This window comes from Callorhinus ursinus, unplaced genomic scaffold (genome assembly GCF_003265705.2).
Source record: "Callorhinus ursinus isolate GAN/ISIS: 27379988/994484 unplaced genomic scaffold, GSC_fseal_2.0 scaffold20, whole genome shotgun sequence".
Classification (NCBI taxonomy): Eukaryota; Metazoa; Chordata; class Mammalia; order Carnivora; family Otariidae; genus Callorhinus; species Callorhinus ursinus.
In genome coordinates this window covers 23,595,450-23,609,833 of record NW_027397082.1, presented here as the reverse complement: position 1 = coordinate 23,609,833, position 14,384 = coordinate 23,595,450, and the positions used below count along the sequence as shown (strand labels likewise).

Sequence of the window (14,384 nt, the reverse complement as noted above, 5' to 3'; positions counted from 1 at the left end):
ATGAACTTATAGCTCTATGATGGGCCAGCTATGAAAATGAGTAAATATGCTGACAGTTTTGTAACAATGGAAGGCAAACTTCCAAAATGCTCAAACAGAATTTTTACACAATCAAGCTTTTATCTGTCCCTCAAGCTGCAAACCATTTCCAAAAGAAAAAATATATGGCACATTTGGGCAGGTTAGCATTCCAGCCTGCTGTATACACAAGGTGGAGTGCCCTCAGTTCCTGGGTTACAGTATACACTGCCTCCCCCTCAAACACTTGCCAAACCAAATGGAGTGAAACTTTCATTTTGCAACCACCTCACTGTGTAAGGCCTTCGAGAAACAGGCTGGTAGAAGCAAGGCTGATTCCTTTGCTCTGAGGGAAGAGTGGCTTTCATGTCAACAAAGACAGACTAGAATGTCCTGATCCCAGATAAAGGCTGCTTGCTGCTGCTGTCTCAGATTTTATCATAGGGCGCTGTGGTTGGAACATTTTCTGGCAGGAAGAATTCACGGACCCTGCTAGGGAACAACAGAATTTTCTGCTGTGTAACCCCTGAGCCTCTCTCTCCATCCCAGGAGGCTGCCCATGGTTCCAACGGCCCCGGACCCCAGGCATTCCTCAATGGGCCTGCGATAGTCACTACCTAAGTCAGTTCCTGGTTTCCTCCCACTGCAAGCCTGTTTGCAGAGAAGTCTGTCCAGCTTGCTTTCTTGCCAAGTATACAGGCCTTTTTCTTTTTAAGGTCATAATGCTCATTGCCATAGGGAGTCCTGCTGTGCCTAACTAGGCCGAGGACATGAGGTTACGGAAGGCCAAGGATCTGCCCTCTGCTGCACACTGATACTCTCCTAATCTGGAGAAACAGAATAAAGCTTGCCACCTCAGCAGACTCAGCTTTCAGCTATTGCCAGTGGTCCAGGGAGGTCTCTTAATCCTCATTGTCTTCTTTTCTCCCTGGAAGTTCTTAGGTTCTTACCAGGTAGTAAGACAGTATGGAAGGATATATATCAAACAACTGCTGAGTTAAGTATTATCAAGAGGCAGATGGCACTTTGAGGTCCACAGCAGTGAAGTGTGGTGAAGAGTGGTTGGCTCACATTTTAGACATGCCTCCTTTTTCTCTTCCTTCTGCTTCCCCGTTTACTTTCCTCCATGTTTCTCTCTAGTAGAGGGATGATAAAGTACAGGTACCGTCATGCTCTCCTCACAAGCCCATGGCAGACACTGTTACTCAACCATGGCATTTTTCCTGTTTAAACTTAGGGATGTAACCAAAGATGAACATCAAATGATCAAGAGGGGCATTTGGCAGTCTACTCCTAGGTAAATACCCAAAATAAATGAGAGCTTATATCCACAGAATGACATGTGCAAGGAAGGATGTTCCTGGTGACTGTATTCCCAATAGTCCCAAACTGGAAGCAACTCAAATGTCCATCAACAGTAGAATGGATAAAAATACAGTACATATAATAAAATAGGAAATATTCTACAGCAACGAAAAGGGATGAGCTATGGCTGCACACAGTCTGGAGGCATCTAAGAGATAGGGTAGAGCAAAAGAAGCTAGACATAAAGGAGGCGCACTGTGTGAGTCCCTTTGTGCAGCTCAAAGATAGGCAAAACTCAGCCGTGGTGATAGAAATCAAGACAATGGTTACCCTCAGGAGGAACTGACTGAGAGGGGCAGTAGAAAACGTTCTGAATCTTGATCTTGATCTTGGTGGTGTGGTGTATATGGACGTGCACATATGCAAAAATTCACTGAGATGCACTTTGCTGTAGTTATCCTTCATTAAAAGTCTTTAAAAACGGTTGTTCTGCCCTTGGTATATGGAGCATAAGGTCTTGGGTCTGACTGATCCAAATCCAGGCTCTGTCACCTATTAGCTGTGTATCTTGAGTAAACTACTTAACCTCTTTGTACTTTAATTTCTCACCTATATAGCAGGAATGAACAGAGTACCTACCCTACAGCACTGCTCTGAGGGTTAAGTCAGATAATTCTCATGAAAAGCTTTGTGCAACACCTACCTGGTACATTTAATGTTCTTGTGAAATGTGTTGTGAGGAATTGGTTCTTTGCCCTTTCCCCTCTGACCAATGAGTTCTTTCTCATACTGTCTTTCCCCCTCTTTCTTCCCACCTTCTTTTTTCCTTTTTTCTTCCTTTCATCCCCCCTCAGTCATAAGAGCCGTGAACATGAAAATACATATCTTTTAAAATTTATTCAATACAATGATTAGTTACATTCATAATGAAAAAGCAAGCATGCTTAGTATTTTCCATGTCTCTCTTCTAAAGCCCAGGCCACACACCAGACCAATTAAATCCCATATCTGGCAGAACACAGGTATCTCTAGCTTTGGGGGCTCTCCAGGTGATTCTGACGATTCCAGTGTGGGAACTACTGGATTCATGGCTTTCTATTCCCTCCATGTTGTCTCAGCTGCTTTAGCATCTGGTTCTGATTCCTGGCTGCCCATCAGAATAACCTGAGAAGCTTCTAATCAGTAATGAGGCTCAGGCCCCACCGTGGGTAAGGCCTGGCTATTTCTAATGTGCCACCGGCACTAAGAGCCACTATTCTAGAGGGATTTGGTGTCCTGGTAGTTTTTGTGATCAGGGTGACACCAGGCAACCCCTCCCCTCTCCACATGTTCCTCTTGAATTAAAATACATCTCCTCATGTTTTTGAACACTCTTGTCTTTGTTTCCTTTCTGTTGCAAGCTGAGTATGGAGAAACATAATATAATCCTGATAAGTTCTTGATTTGTTGTTTTACCCTCAGTACGGGATTGTGCTCGACGCAGGCTCTTCTCACACAAGTTTGTACATCTATAAGTGGCCAGCAGAAAAGGAGAATGACACGGGGGTGGTGCGTCAGATAACAGAGTGCAAGCTGAGAGGTAAGGTGAAGGAAAAGGGGAGGGAGACAGTGGGGCATGAGAGGAACGTATGTGAGAACATGGATGGCAGGCGGGGGAACACATGAGAAAAAGGAAGTTCAGTGAAGAACATAGTGGAGCAGCTGCTGCTGTTATTTTATTGTCACTGTACAAATATTGAAATCAGTCCTGAATGAGGGAGCCCTTGAAGAAGAAACAAATGTAAAAGTCGTCGAGTCATAGTGGCTTCTGTCAACAGCACACATCTGTGGGCCATGCACCAAGTACTGAAAATACATGATTTCATCTTCACAGTCTCCCTGGGAGATATGTCTTACTATTCCCATTTTTCAAAAATGAGGGCACTGATGTAGAGGGAGGTGATGCCACTCGTTAAGGTTGCTTGAGCTAGTAAGTGATGGAACTAGGGTTCAAATGGAGATCTGCCCAACTTTGAAACCATGACTTCTCCAGTGGTTCTCAAATTTGAATCTGCAGCAGAGCCACCTGGAGGGTTTGTTAAAACACAGATGCTGGGCCCCACCCCCAGAATTTCTGATGCAGTAGGTCCGGGACAGGCCCCAGAATTTGCATTTCTGACAGGTTCCCAGGTGATGTTGAAGCTGTTGGTCCAAAGAATTGTTGCTCTTAGTCTTTGTCCTTTAAGCTACAGCTTAGAAGAAATTTTCAAAAGCCTATAGCTTTCATATGGGCAGGGGAGGCCAAAGCATAGATTCCTAGGGCTGGGAAAAGGACCTTGTGGATCATTTAAATCTTGTTTTCAGAGAAGGAAAAAAACCTGGGAGACTAGTGACTTACAAGCAGCAACAGACCCAGGGCAAGAGTCTAGGTCTCTTTACTGCACTCCAGGCTTCCTTCTACTCTGAATCGCCACATTACAGATTGATTTTTTTTCCCCCTAGTTTGTTTTCTTCTAAGGCCACAGAACAGGTTAATGTCAGTTCAGCCCTTTCCACTCCCTCCACTCAACACAGCCACCTGCAAATGTTACCGTACTGCACCACCCTCTCTCTGACCCGCTTATAGCCCTGGGCCTGTTGCGGCAGCATCCCACTATTTGTTTTTAGTCAGACAGGTAACCTAGCTCCCAGAAGATTGACTTTTACTTTGATGGCCTGTGAGGTCCCCCAATTTTCAAAGTTTGCCAAGAAAGCAGTAGAGAGGAGATGTTTCCAAGAGAGCAAGTCATTTTACCCAGTAGCCTGATATCTGCAGACATTGGTCCCATCAGTTCTGAGACAGTACACTGAGCATTTCTTAAAGCCCAAATCCCTCATTTTATTGGCTTCTATTTAATTCACTGTTTTCCCTTTTTAAAAAAATGTTGGTATTTTTTAAATTTAGCAGCTATCTTTTTTTCTGAGACTCATCCCAGGTATGTCTGGCCAAAGAAGTGCAGGACTTTTCCCCTCTCAAAAGAGAGTTCTCTAATCAGATATTTAGATGAAAGGTGAGTGGAAGGCCACCAGTTCTTGAAGGCCAGAATTTTTGAATCAAAACAGTTACCTGATAACTTAGAGCTGATCTTTTCATTACTGTTGAACAAACCGGCTTTTTAAAAACCTGTGAAAGATATGGATCACATATCTGGACAATTATCTTTAATGCACATCTTCACTAAAGTGTAGGTGTTCATTTTAAAGTGAGCTGAGATTGTTAACCATAACTTCAAAAAAACTTAAGGAATCTTAGCTCTAATCCTCTTCTTAGCAACAGTCAGTTTTGCTCTGGAACTAGAAAAACAGTTGTACTGGGGAAAACGGTATTTTCAGAGTGGAAAGATTGCTAAGGAGACACGGATTCTATACCTGTTTATTCTAACAAAGGAAGAAACTCCGCTTCAGAAATTTCAGGGGACTGGCCATGATCACATAGCTAGTTAGCAGCAGTTACTATCTCTTCAGTGTGCCTGGTGCTTATTTTAATTTTTGTTCTAAATTTCTTATTTCTCCTTTTAGGTCTTCTAGGAATTAGTGGTGTTAGTTACAGTTTTGTAGAAGAAACATGAAAAAGCACATATATAGGGTAACTATCTATAAGATCCCCATTTAATTTTTTAAATTCAATTTTTTATTTAAATTCTAGTTATCCCCCTTAAAATGTGAGAGACCCTATTAGACGTTATGCAATTAAATGTGAAAATTGCGCCATCCAGCGGCAAAATTATTGAACAGTGGACAGACCCAGCCTGAGGTCTGAAAATAGATCCTACCAAGGCCAGGTTCAGAGAGTTACAAGTATAGCAACCTAATCTATATCACATTAAGAAATTGTCTTCTTTGATTTTTCTCAGAAAACACCAGTATTTTGCTCTAATATTGTCCAGGTGTGTCCTGTACTTTTAAAAACAATTGTCATCTGCTTCTACATCTTTCCTTAGGTCCTGGAATCTCAAGATATGCTCAAAAATTAAGTGAAATAGACATTTATCTGACTGCATGCATGATAAGAGCCACTCAAGTGGTTCCAAAGTCCCAGCACCAGGAGACCCCCGTTTACCTGGGAGCTACAGCAGGCATGCGCTTGCTCAGGTATAGCAGCACGTGGAGACACAGAGTGTCTGGGGGTTAGGTTGGGTACTGTGAGAGCCTTTGAAGTTATGGGATAGCACCATGCTTCCCTAACACCCCACATTCTAAACATCCTAACGGTCCACACTTGAGAAAGAAAATCTCAGTAACTGGGTAAAACTCCCAAACATTTGGTATGTGTAACAGTAGGAGTTTAAGTATATTAAAAAAAAAAAAGTCTTCTTGCCCATCTCCCCACAGAGAATTCAACGGGGGAAGGGGCACAAAGAGAAATGTTGAGCCTATGTACTCTGGGATTTGAGGCTACCAATTTAGCCATCCAGTGTCCGGGAGGAGAAAGACCAGAGGAGACCCACAAATGTCCCAAGACACAAATAATCACAACTAGCACGTCTTCATTGGTCACCACTTAGTACCTGTGTGCATAATTTGTTTCTTTGTTCATTCATTCACTCAGCTTGTATTGCCTGCCTACTCAGTCCTAGGACATGAAAGTAGGCGACTCAGCTGTCAAGGAGATCAGAGTGTCAGTACAGGCCATCAATTCTTTAACAGAGGAGTGCTCAGAGCTGCTATGGGAGCATACTTGGCCCTGCCAGAATGGGGGGAGAGAACATATGAGCTGAATCACAGAGGAGGAGTTGGAGGGTGGAGGAAGGGCATGTTAGAGGCAGAGGAGACATCACGCCTCCCACTACCTGTGTTTCTTCCACATCTGTTGTGTGGCAGACGCTGTTCCAGGTGCTGGGGTACAGAGTGAAGAGGACAGAGTCCCCGCCTTCCTGGAGCCTGCGTTCTAACAGACACGCGAAGGCCGGGATGAGTGAGAGACCAGGGCATACTCAGAGGACCATATATAGTTCTGCATAAATAGAACATAGGCTACATATACTAAAAAAAAGTAATAACGATGATGAAGCAGCTTGTATTTGTTGAGCCCTTACTATGTTGTTAGCACTGTGCTTTAATTTAGTCATCAAACTCTATGCAGAGTTATTAACTTTTATTAACCAGATAAGGAAGCCGTGGCTTACAAATGTTGAGTAAGTCACCCCAAGGTCAGTCACATGCCTGGTAAAGTGGTAGAGCCAGGATTCTGAGTGGAATTCGGAAGAGGCAGGGTCCAGCTCACAAAGTGCCTTGTGGCCCACGCTGGGAATTTGGTGTTCATCTGAGAGACAATGGGAAGCTCTTACAGGGTGGTACACAAATGGTCACACTGGGGGAGAGAGGGGGATTGGGGGTAGGGGATAGGGAAGAAAACTGGGGATGGGGAGGCCAGGGGTAGGCTGTGAAGCTATTCAGATGCGTGGTGAGAGGGTTCAACGCTGGTTGGAAGACAGCATCCTCTGACCCAGAGGCTCTCAATGTTGGAAGTAATTGCATCCCATATTTACTAGGACAACCCTGAAAGATTCCTTCTTTAGGTCTCAACATCTCAGACCCAAGAACTGAGGTACAATATGAGGAAGATGTTTTTCCCAGTCTGGCCCCCCAGTAGAAGTTGGGTATCTGTCCCAGGACATTTGCCACCTGCTATCTGCTACAGCCATAATTAAAAACCTCAAGCAGAGCCTGACTCTGGAACCAGCTGGAAGCCACCAGCGATGGCTAATGTAGCATTCGTCATCTCTAGGTGTAGCATGCGTCATCTCTAGGTGTGATGATTAAATAACAGCCAGCCACCACCACCACAAAAATGAACATTACTTAGATAATATTTTGGAGCCAGGGAGTAACAACAAAAATGGTATTTTAGGAAGAGCAGCCTATGTAGGGACTGGAAGGATTTGGACTTGGAGAGGAGAGGAGGGCCAAAAGACTAGTTCTGCCTCACCCAAAAGCAGGGTTCCTCAGATAGCCATGTGTGGGAATCTCCATGTCTCTGTTTATTCCAGGGAGTTATGATTCACTTGCTAGGAGAACTGCCGAAAGCTGAGTACTTGTAGTTATTCAAACGAAACTGGTAAACGCAGATCTTCCTTTGTGCAGGATAGAAAATGAACAGTTGGCAGACAAGGTCCTGGCTGCAGTGGCGAGGAGCCTCAGCAATTACCACTTTGACTTCCAGGGTGCCAGAATCATCACCGGCCAAGAGGAGGGGGCCTACGGCTGGATTACTATCAACTATCTGCTGGGCAAATTCACGCAGGTGATTATCTCGAAGCCCCCAGGGAGGTGGCTCGCTGGGGGTCAATGCCATTGCTATCTCAGGCAGTATTTGGATCTGTAGCCAGAATGAATGTTGGATGAATGGACAAATTAATTTATCCCCACATTTGCAAGAACTTTATTACAAGAACTTTTCTTATTGGGGAAGAAGGAAATCATATCTTCACCTTAGGGAGACATAGAGGAAATTAAAAGTCTATCATTAAAAATAAGAATAGCTAATATTTGCCTAGCGCTATGTGTCTTGTGCTGTGCTAAGCACTTTTCATTACTGTCTGATTTCATCTTCAGGACAACTACATGAGGAATTCTCTCATTTTCAAGTCTCAAATTGAGGCCTAGAGAAGGTAGTTATTGCTCAGTGTCACATGGCTATTGAGCAAATGAGTGGAGATTTGAACTTGAGTCTTTTCAGCCCAGACTCCTTGTTTGTAAACACTGGCTATGCCAATTCTGTGTCGTTGCAGTCTGAGCTCTATCTTTGAAGCCCCTCTTTTCCTGCTGATCTGATGTTTCTTGTTGATCTGATGCAGACTCAGGAGCATCCAGTGAGCTTTGTGTCACCTTACGCCCCCTTTCCTTCACCTTAGCAAGTCCCCGAGTCCAAGATATAGTGTGAAGTGGGTATCCAGAGCCCGCTACCACTGGTGACTGTTCTCTCTTTCAGAAATTGAGTTGGCTCAACCTGAAGCCAAATGAGGACAGTGCTCTTGAAACGTACGGGGCTTTAGACCTTGGGGGAGCCTCTACACAAATCACTTTTGTGCCCCCAAACAAGAAGATCGAGTCTCCAAGCAATGCTCTGCACTTCCGCCTTTATGGCAGGGACTACAGCGTGTACACACACAGCTTCTTGTGCTATGGGAAGGATCAAGCACTCAGGCAGAAACTGGCCAAGGACATTCAGGCAAGTATAACTGAATGCAGACCCACCCTTCCCACATCTGGGCCACCAGCCCCCACATCCTGTTGTTGTCTCTTTTTACTTCAGTAACTGGTCTGAACTTGGTTACTGTACTTTCCAAACCTTTATAAGCAGGATATCTAACTACATCTGGTCGACCCCTGTGAATTTTCCCATCTAGACATCAACCTCCTGTGTTTGTGTACTGCACTGTCTTCAAGGACACAACTCAAATCCTTTCTTGCAAATAATTTCTCACCCCTGGGGGCTTGACAGTAAAAATTACATGCTCGAGTATTGTTGGGACAGGTGTGTAATTTATAAGCTCTTTAGCACTTTTTAGTCTCCATTTCCTACAACCGTAGAAAACAGGGTTGTTAGAAACAACCTGGAGGGGAGGAGAAAACACTCAGGGAAAACGCAGAGTTTATCCATCAACACTTCATGTCTTGTCCCCAGATGCTTTTTGTCTTCTGAAGACAAGAGAAGTTAAACACACTCAAAATCATGTGAGTACCAGGCACACCCTGACAAACACACACAGAGCAAGGCTGTCACATCCAGCTGTTCCCTGTCTCCACTGAAAGGACAACCAGTTCTCTGCTCTCCTCCGAAGTTCCTGCTCTGGTTCTGAGAAGCACTGTCAGTAAGGTGACCCCCACTGGCGTAGGCGATGCTTAGAGATGCCTACTGAGCCCCAAGGCTCCACGAAGCCTTTTATCCACAGCAGCCCCCTTTCTTCTCTTGAACATATTAGGTTGTGGGTTAAAAATCATTTTGATACTCCCGGGTTAAGTGATCTAAGGCACTTTCAAGGCATGTTGCTTCTGATTTTTTGCTTGGAGGTGGGGTTGGGGTATGGGCAGACTCCTCCTGGGGAACTACCCCCAGCTCAGACTTGTGAGAGCCTTGAGAGTGTTCCTTGTGAATCTGCTTCTGACCTATGTATTTCATTCATACTAAGCACTAGTGGACATTCCAAACCAATGGCCTTTCTGCCAGCTTCAGCTCTATTAGCTTTCTATGAATAGTGAAAGTTGATTCACATCTGATACCATTTCTGGTGGCTATTATACAAATCTGACTGTTCCCAAGGGTGAAAAAGGCATGGCAGGGGCATATTGGTGCCAAAGCTATTATAAAATTCCTACACATTAAGGAAGTCAGAGTGGTGCTTTTTGTACCCAACACGTTTGCACATGATGTCTTCAAGTGATTTTTCCATTCAGGGTACAAACGGAATCCTCAGGGACCCATGCTTTCACCCTGGATACGAGACAGTAATGAATGTAAGTGATCTCTACAGTAGCCCCTGCACCAAGAGATTTGAGATGACTCTTCCATTCGATCAGTTTCACATCCAGGGCACTGGAAACTATCAACAATGCCAGCAAAGCATTCTTCAACTCTTCAACACCAGTTACTGCCCTTACTCCCACTGTTCCTTCAATGGGATTTTCTTGCCACCAGTTCACGGGGATTTTGGGGTAAGTCTGTAAAATAATAAGGTATATTGGTCAAGATGATTTGGGTTGCAAGTTGTAGAGTAGATGCCTACGAAGGATTTAAATAATAGGATTTATTTTTCTCTCATATGATGATAAACCTTGAGGTAGATAATTCAGGGTTAGTTCTTTGATTTAACAATGTCAGGACTTGGGATCAGCTTTTCTATTATCTTCTTGGCCTTTTTTTGTGGTGCTAAGATGGCAGCTACTGTTCCACATGCAAAAAAAGAAAAGTTTCTCTTGCATACATCTCTGTCCAATTTTTCAGTAGTGCCAGCAAAAAGATGCCATTGGCCAGAATTTGGTGAAATACACACTTCTAAACCAACCTGTGATAAAGGGGAATGGATTACTATGTTTGGTTTAGACTAATAACTGTTCATCCCTGGAACTGGGGAATCTTTCCTACATATATTGCTTTCCTCTACATGGGTGAGATCAGGAATCTGTAAGCCAGAAGAAGGAGCTGGCTGTTGGGTAGGCACACCCATTGGGATCTGCCATAGTTGGCTTCTTAATGTCAGAAGAAGGAGAGGCAGCAGTTAGATGTCTCTGCTAAAGGCTTTCCTCTATAAACTGAAGTTAGAAATTCAAGAAATCCCAAGGAAATATTGAAGATAGCATCATTTGCATTACATTTTGAACAGCTGGGGGACTCTTTGAATCCCAGTGCCAGTTTCTTCTTAATTACTCTAGAATAAGATAAAATATTTGAGCAGAGGTAGAAGAGGTGCTCCTTGATCTACTCATAATTCAAATTTCATATTTTGGTCCTGGAGACGAAGCATTATTATAATCATAGTAGTATATTGCAAAATTAGCTACCATCAGTCAAGAGGCAGTTATTGACTAAATAATGTATATACATTATCTCATTAATTACTTAAGATATCATGCATAGAAACAAGGGCTTTTGTCTGCCTTCACACTCCTTCTCCCTTTTTCAGAGAACAGATCAGCATGTGAGAAGGGAGGTTCAACTCTCCTATGGGACCCCAGCAGGAGATTTCCTCCCAAGTCTCCTGGCTCAGCCCAGTGTCACAGAAATAGCTCCCTGGATAGAGCACAGGCCCTGTAGTAATTGCACCTGGTTTAAAATCTGGCTTTGCCACTTATAAACTATACAAGCTCTTCATTCCTATCATCTCTGGGAAAACAACAATGGGCAGTACCGTGGATCCAGGCTAAACTTTACCGTGGCCCAGACCACAGTTACTCTTCCCCTCAAGGTTCCTGAGGGAAATAACATGCCAGGACAATGCCTGGCAGAGTAATACTTGGTTATTTAGCTCCAAACCTAAATTGAGAACAAACTAGAAATTCACCTGGTTGCCCTATAGCTGAGTTGGCACTTAAGGCCCATATTGGACTTTTTGGGCTAACACCCTTGCCCTGAATCTAGTTGCTGGAAGATAAAAGAGGGGACCACAAAAGGGAGGAAGGTGGCTAGGGGTGCTGGGAACAGCCAAGAGCCCTTTTCATTCCAGTCCTTGATAGGAAGTATCTCTGAAGGAAAAGAAATATGCTGCTGTGTATTGACTTTTTAACTTTTCTGAAAGCTTCACCTCCTGGGAAACAGCCCAATTCTTGTCTTCAAGCTTGAGCAAACCCTTTCTACTGGAGGGTGGCAGTAGTGGAATTTCTTACCTTTGAAAGTGACTCCTCCAACCTAGGTAGGGAGAAGTGGAGAGTTGGAAGAGGTGAAGGAGACTTGCGCTCCCCTTGGATGCCTTTTTGTTTGGTCTCTTAGTCCCTCACTGAAATTGTTCTCCTCACAGCCTTCTGAACCTCAGCTTGGCGGTCTCCTCCCATTAGCTCACTGCTTTCCTCTGAAGAGGACCTTTTCCCTCTGCATATAGCCCTTTGGTTAGCACTGTGCCTCTACCTATTCCTGCTTTGGCAGTTTCTCTTACAGAACTTTTCCCTCTCTGTAATTTCTCCCTAAAGCCTAAAGATTGTTTTTTTTGGGGGGGGGGTCTATTTCCTCATTTATAAAATGAGGACAGAAATGCCTATCTCCTTGCTAATTTTGAGTAATAATCCAGACAATGGTGGTGGATAGGTAAGTGTTTACCAACCAGCTCTCTGGGGATGTAGGGGCTGGTTTGTGACATCTGCCAATTTACGTGGTGTAAGTACTACCATGGTCTAGTTTAATCAACATAACACCAGCTGGCTCACAAAACTCTTGAAATTTTTACAGTTAGCTCTTGTGAGTGGGTAAGAGCCACCTCCAGCATATCTGCCAGTAGCAGAAAGCTAACATACCCTAGCACCAGGTGGGCCCTTAGTAAGGTTAGTTCTTTCTTCTAGCAGTCCTTTTTCTAGGCTGTTATACCTGCAGAAGTCCCCACTGCCCAGTCCTGCACCCGGAAGCATAGCTATTTGCAACACAAAAATCCTGTTGCATTCCAGTTATTTCCAGGACCAGTTAGCCTGGGTACTCTCAAGCCACAGAGAATTTGCAGGGAAGGAATGTTTGCCACAATTGTATTCAGCACTGGTGATTAATTCTTACTCTGTAAATAGAGTATGAAAAACTGTCAATTCTTTTTCTCAGTTTGGCGACATTGGTTGCTAGACAGAATCCAATTTGTAGGCAAATTAGAAACACCCAAAAGGAAGAGGGAACATTGGCAGGGAATTATTTATGAGGTAATTTAGGAAATTTTTAAAAGATCACATCATATCACTTATATAAACAAGAAAGAATATAAAAAAATTCAAGGAACTGGAATTAAAGAACATTAAAAACTTGTTTGTTTCCATATGTATACATATACCTGTGTGTGTGTGTGTGTGTGTGAGTGTGTGTATTTAGCTCTGAGCTTCCTAGTAGCCAAGGGGGAAAATCAGATATAGTTTTTATTATGCATAGCATACCAGGTCCCAGGGCAAAGCAGAGCTATTCGAAAATTGTTTCTCAAGGATATTTTATAAAGGAGATTTTATTAGACAATGTCTTTGACCATATTTCTTAAAATCACAATTTCTTATAGCAACTGTAACCTAGAGGCATAATATTAAAAAGCCAACTCAGTCATAGCAATTCTGTGATGGACTGAGGCAGTATAGGTCTTTGATAGATATTCAACTTGATAGAAAGAAAGAATTCAGAGTGGCTGGAAAGGGGGGAGACAAATATCTTTCAAGTCCATCTTCCATAAATATTAATTATCTAAACTGGAAATTGGAAGATGAGGAGCTGAACTTTTGAGGCTCTATGTTCTCTAAAGATGGCCTAGAGTGTTACTATTCTCAGTTGCTGCTTAAATATGGGCCCACGGGTTATAGATAACAATCAAGTAAAGGTTTATATGGTAAGGTTAATCCCTAATATGGAAATTACGAAGCTGATCACAGATTTTGACCTCAGTAGTATAGGGCATCTCCCCAGTACTGAAAGGCAAGATCAGGGATTCTTAGAGCTGAGTCAGCATTTCCCTCAAGAATCACCTTTGGGTCCATTCTGGAAACAGAACATCTGATGTATTGAGTCTCCCAAGTCATACCCCAAGAACAGAATCAGGATGATTTTTTTTTTCTTCAAGACTTTCAAAGAGTCATCTGCCACAGCCATAGGAAGAAACTTGGTGATGGGTCCTTGAACCATCTGATTTTGATCAGTGTATCCTTATGAGGTATTAAAAGAAGAAGGTGGGTTTTGTCATTCAGTATCATTCTTGGGATTAAAAATAGAAGCATTCTGAATAGGGTTAAGGTTTCTTTTTCATCACATAATATAAATAAATCAAGGGAAAAAAATTCATCCTAAACATCATCATCCCATCCCATTAGCGCTTAATTTTTCTGGGTTCAATTTTACTGTAGGCTAGTGTAAACAATATTCTACCCTAGAAGAAACCTTTCCAAAGGATTTAAGAGGGCACATTAGATATTAAACTCAATTGAGTATGTTTCTGAAGAGCATACACAGACAGGAAGACTATCAGTCCTCGACACATGGAAGACTTTCAGAAAGATTGACAGGTAGATAAAATGAAAAAAATAAATATGAATATGAGTATGAATGGACTGGTTCTGGAGCAGGGGAAGAGAAATAGATGACCTTATTCTGGAGCACAACTGTCCAAGAAAGAAAGATGAATAGACACATTCCCAGCTCAGACAACAATCAGGATTTGCCCTTGATTCTAATTCTAAGACTTGATCTCTACTGTGGCTACAGAGAAATAGCCATTTCTATATGGAATATAAAAGTAACATTATTATCTGAGACACTTAAAAAAATCTATAAAGGAGAGAGTTTTTAAACATTACTTCAAATTTGATTCAGGTGTTTCTAATAGTTAGAAGGGCATATTTGTATTTTTTTAAAAGATTTTATTTATTTATTTGAGAGAGAG

At 42.8% G+C, this 14,384-nt stretch overlaps 1 protein-coding gene across 8 annotated transcripts in view; it reads left to right on the top strand.

Moving 5' to 3' along the window:
- ENTPD1 (ectonucleoside triphosphate diphosphohydrolase 1) overlaps window positions 1–14,384 on the top strand; it is a 132,420-nt gene that overhangs the window by 99,181 nt on the left and 18,855 nt on the right. For 7 of the 8 annotated variants that reach the window (XR_003209967.2, XM_073904409.1, XM_025880558.2 and 4 more), the window contains 5 exons: window positions 2,785–2,902; window positions 5,283–5,433; window positions 7,426–7,585; window positions 8,273–8,512; window positions 9,739–9,996. Coding sequence is in view for 7 of the 8 variants with exons in the window: in XM_073904409.1 (XP_073760510.1) it covers window positions 2,785–2,902; window positions 5,283–5,433; window positions 7,426–7,585; window positions 8,273–8,512; window positions 9,739–9,996 (927 nt within the window). In the remaining variant the exon portion in view is untranslated. The remainder of the gene's footprint in view (window positions 1–2,784; window positions 2,903–5,282; window positions 5,434–7,425; window positions 7,586–8,272; window positions 8,513–9,738; window positions 9,997–14,384) is intronic. The other variant, XM_073904412.1, reaches the window with a different exon arrangement.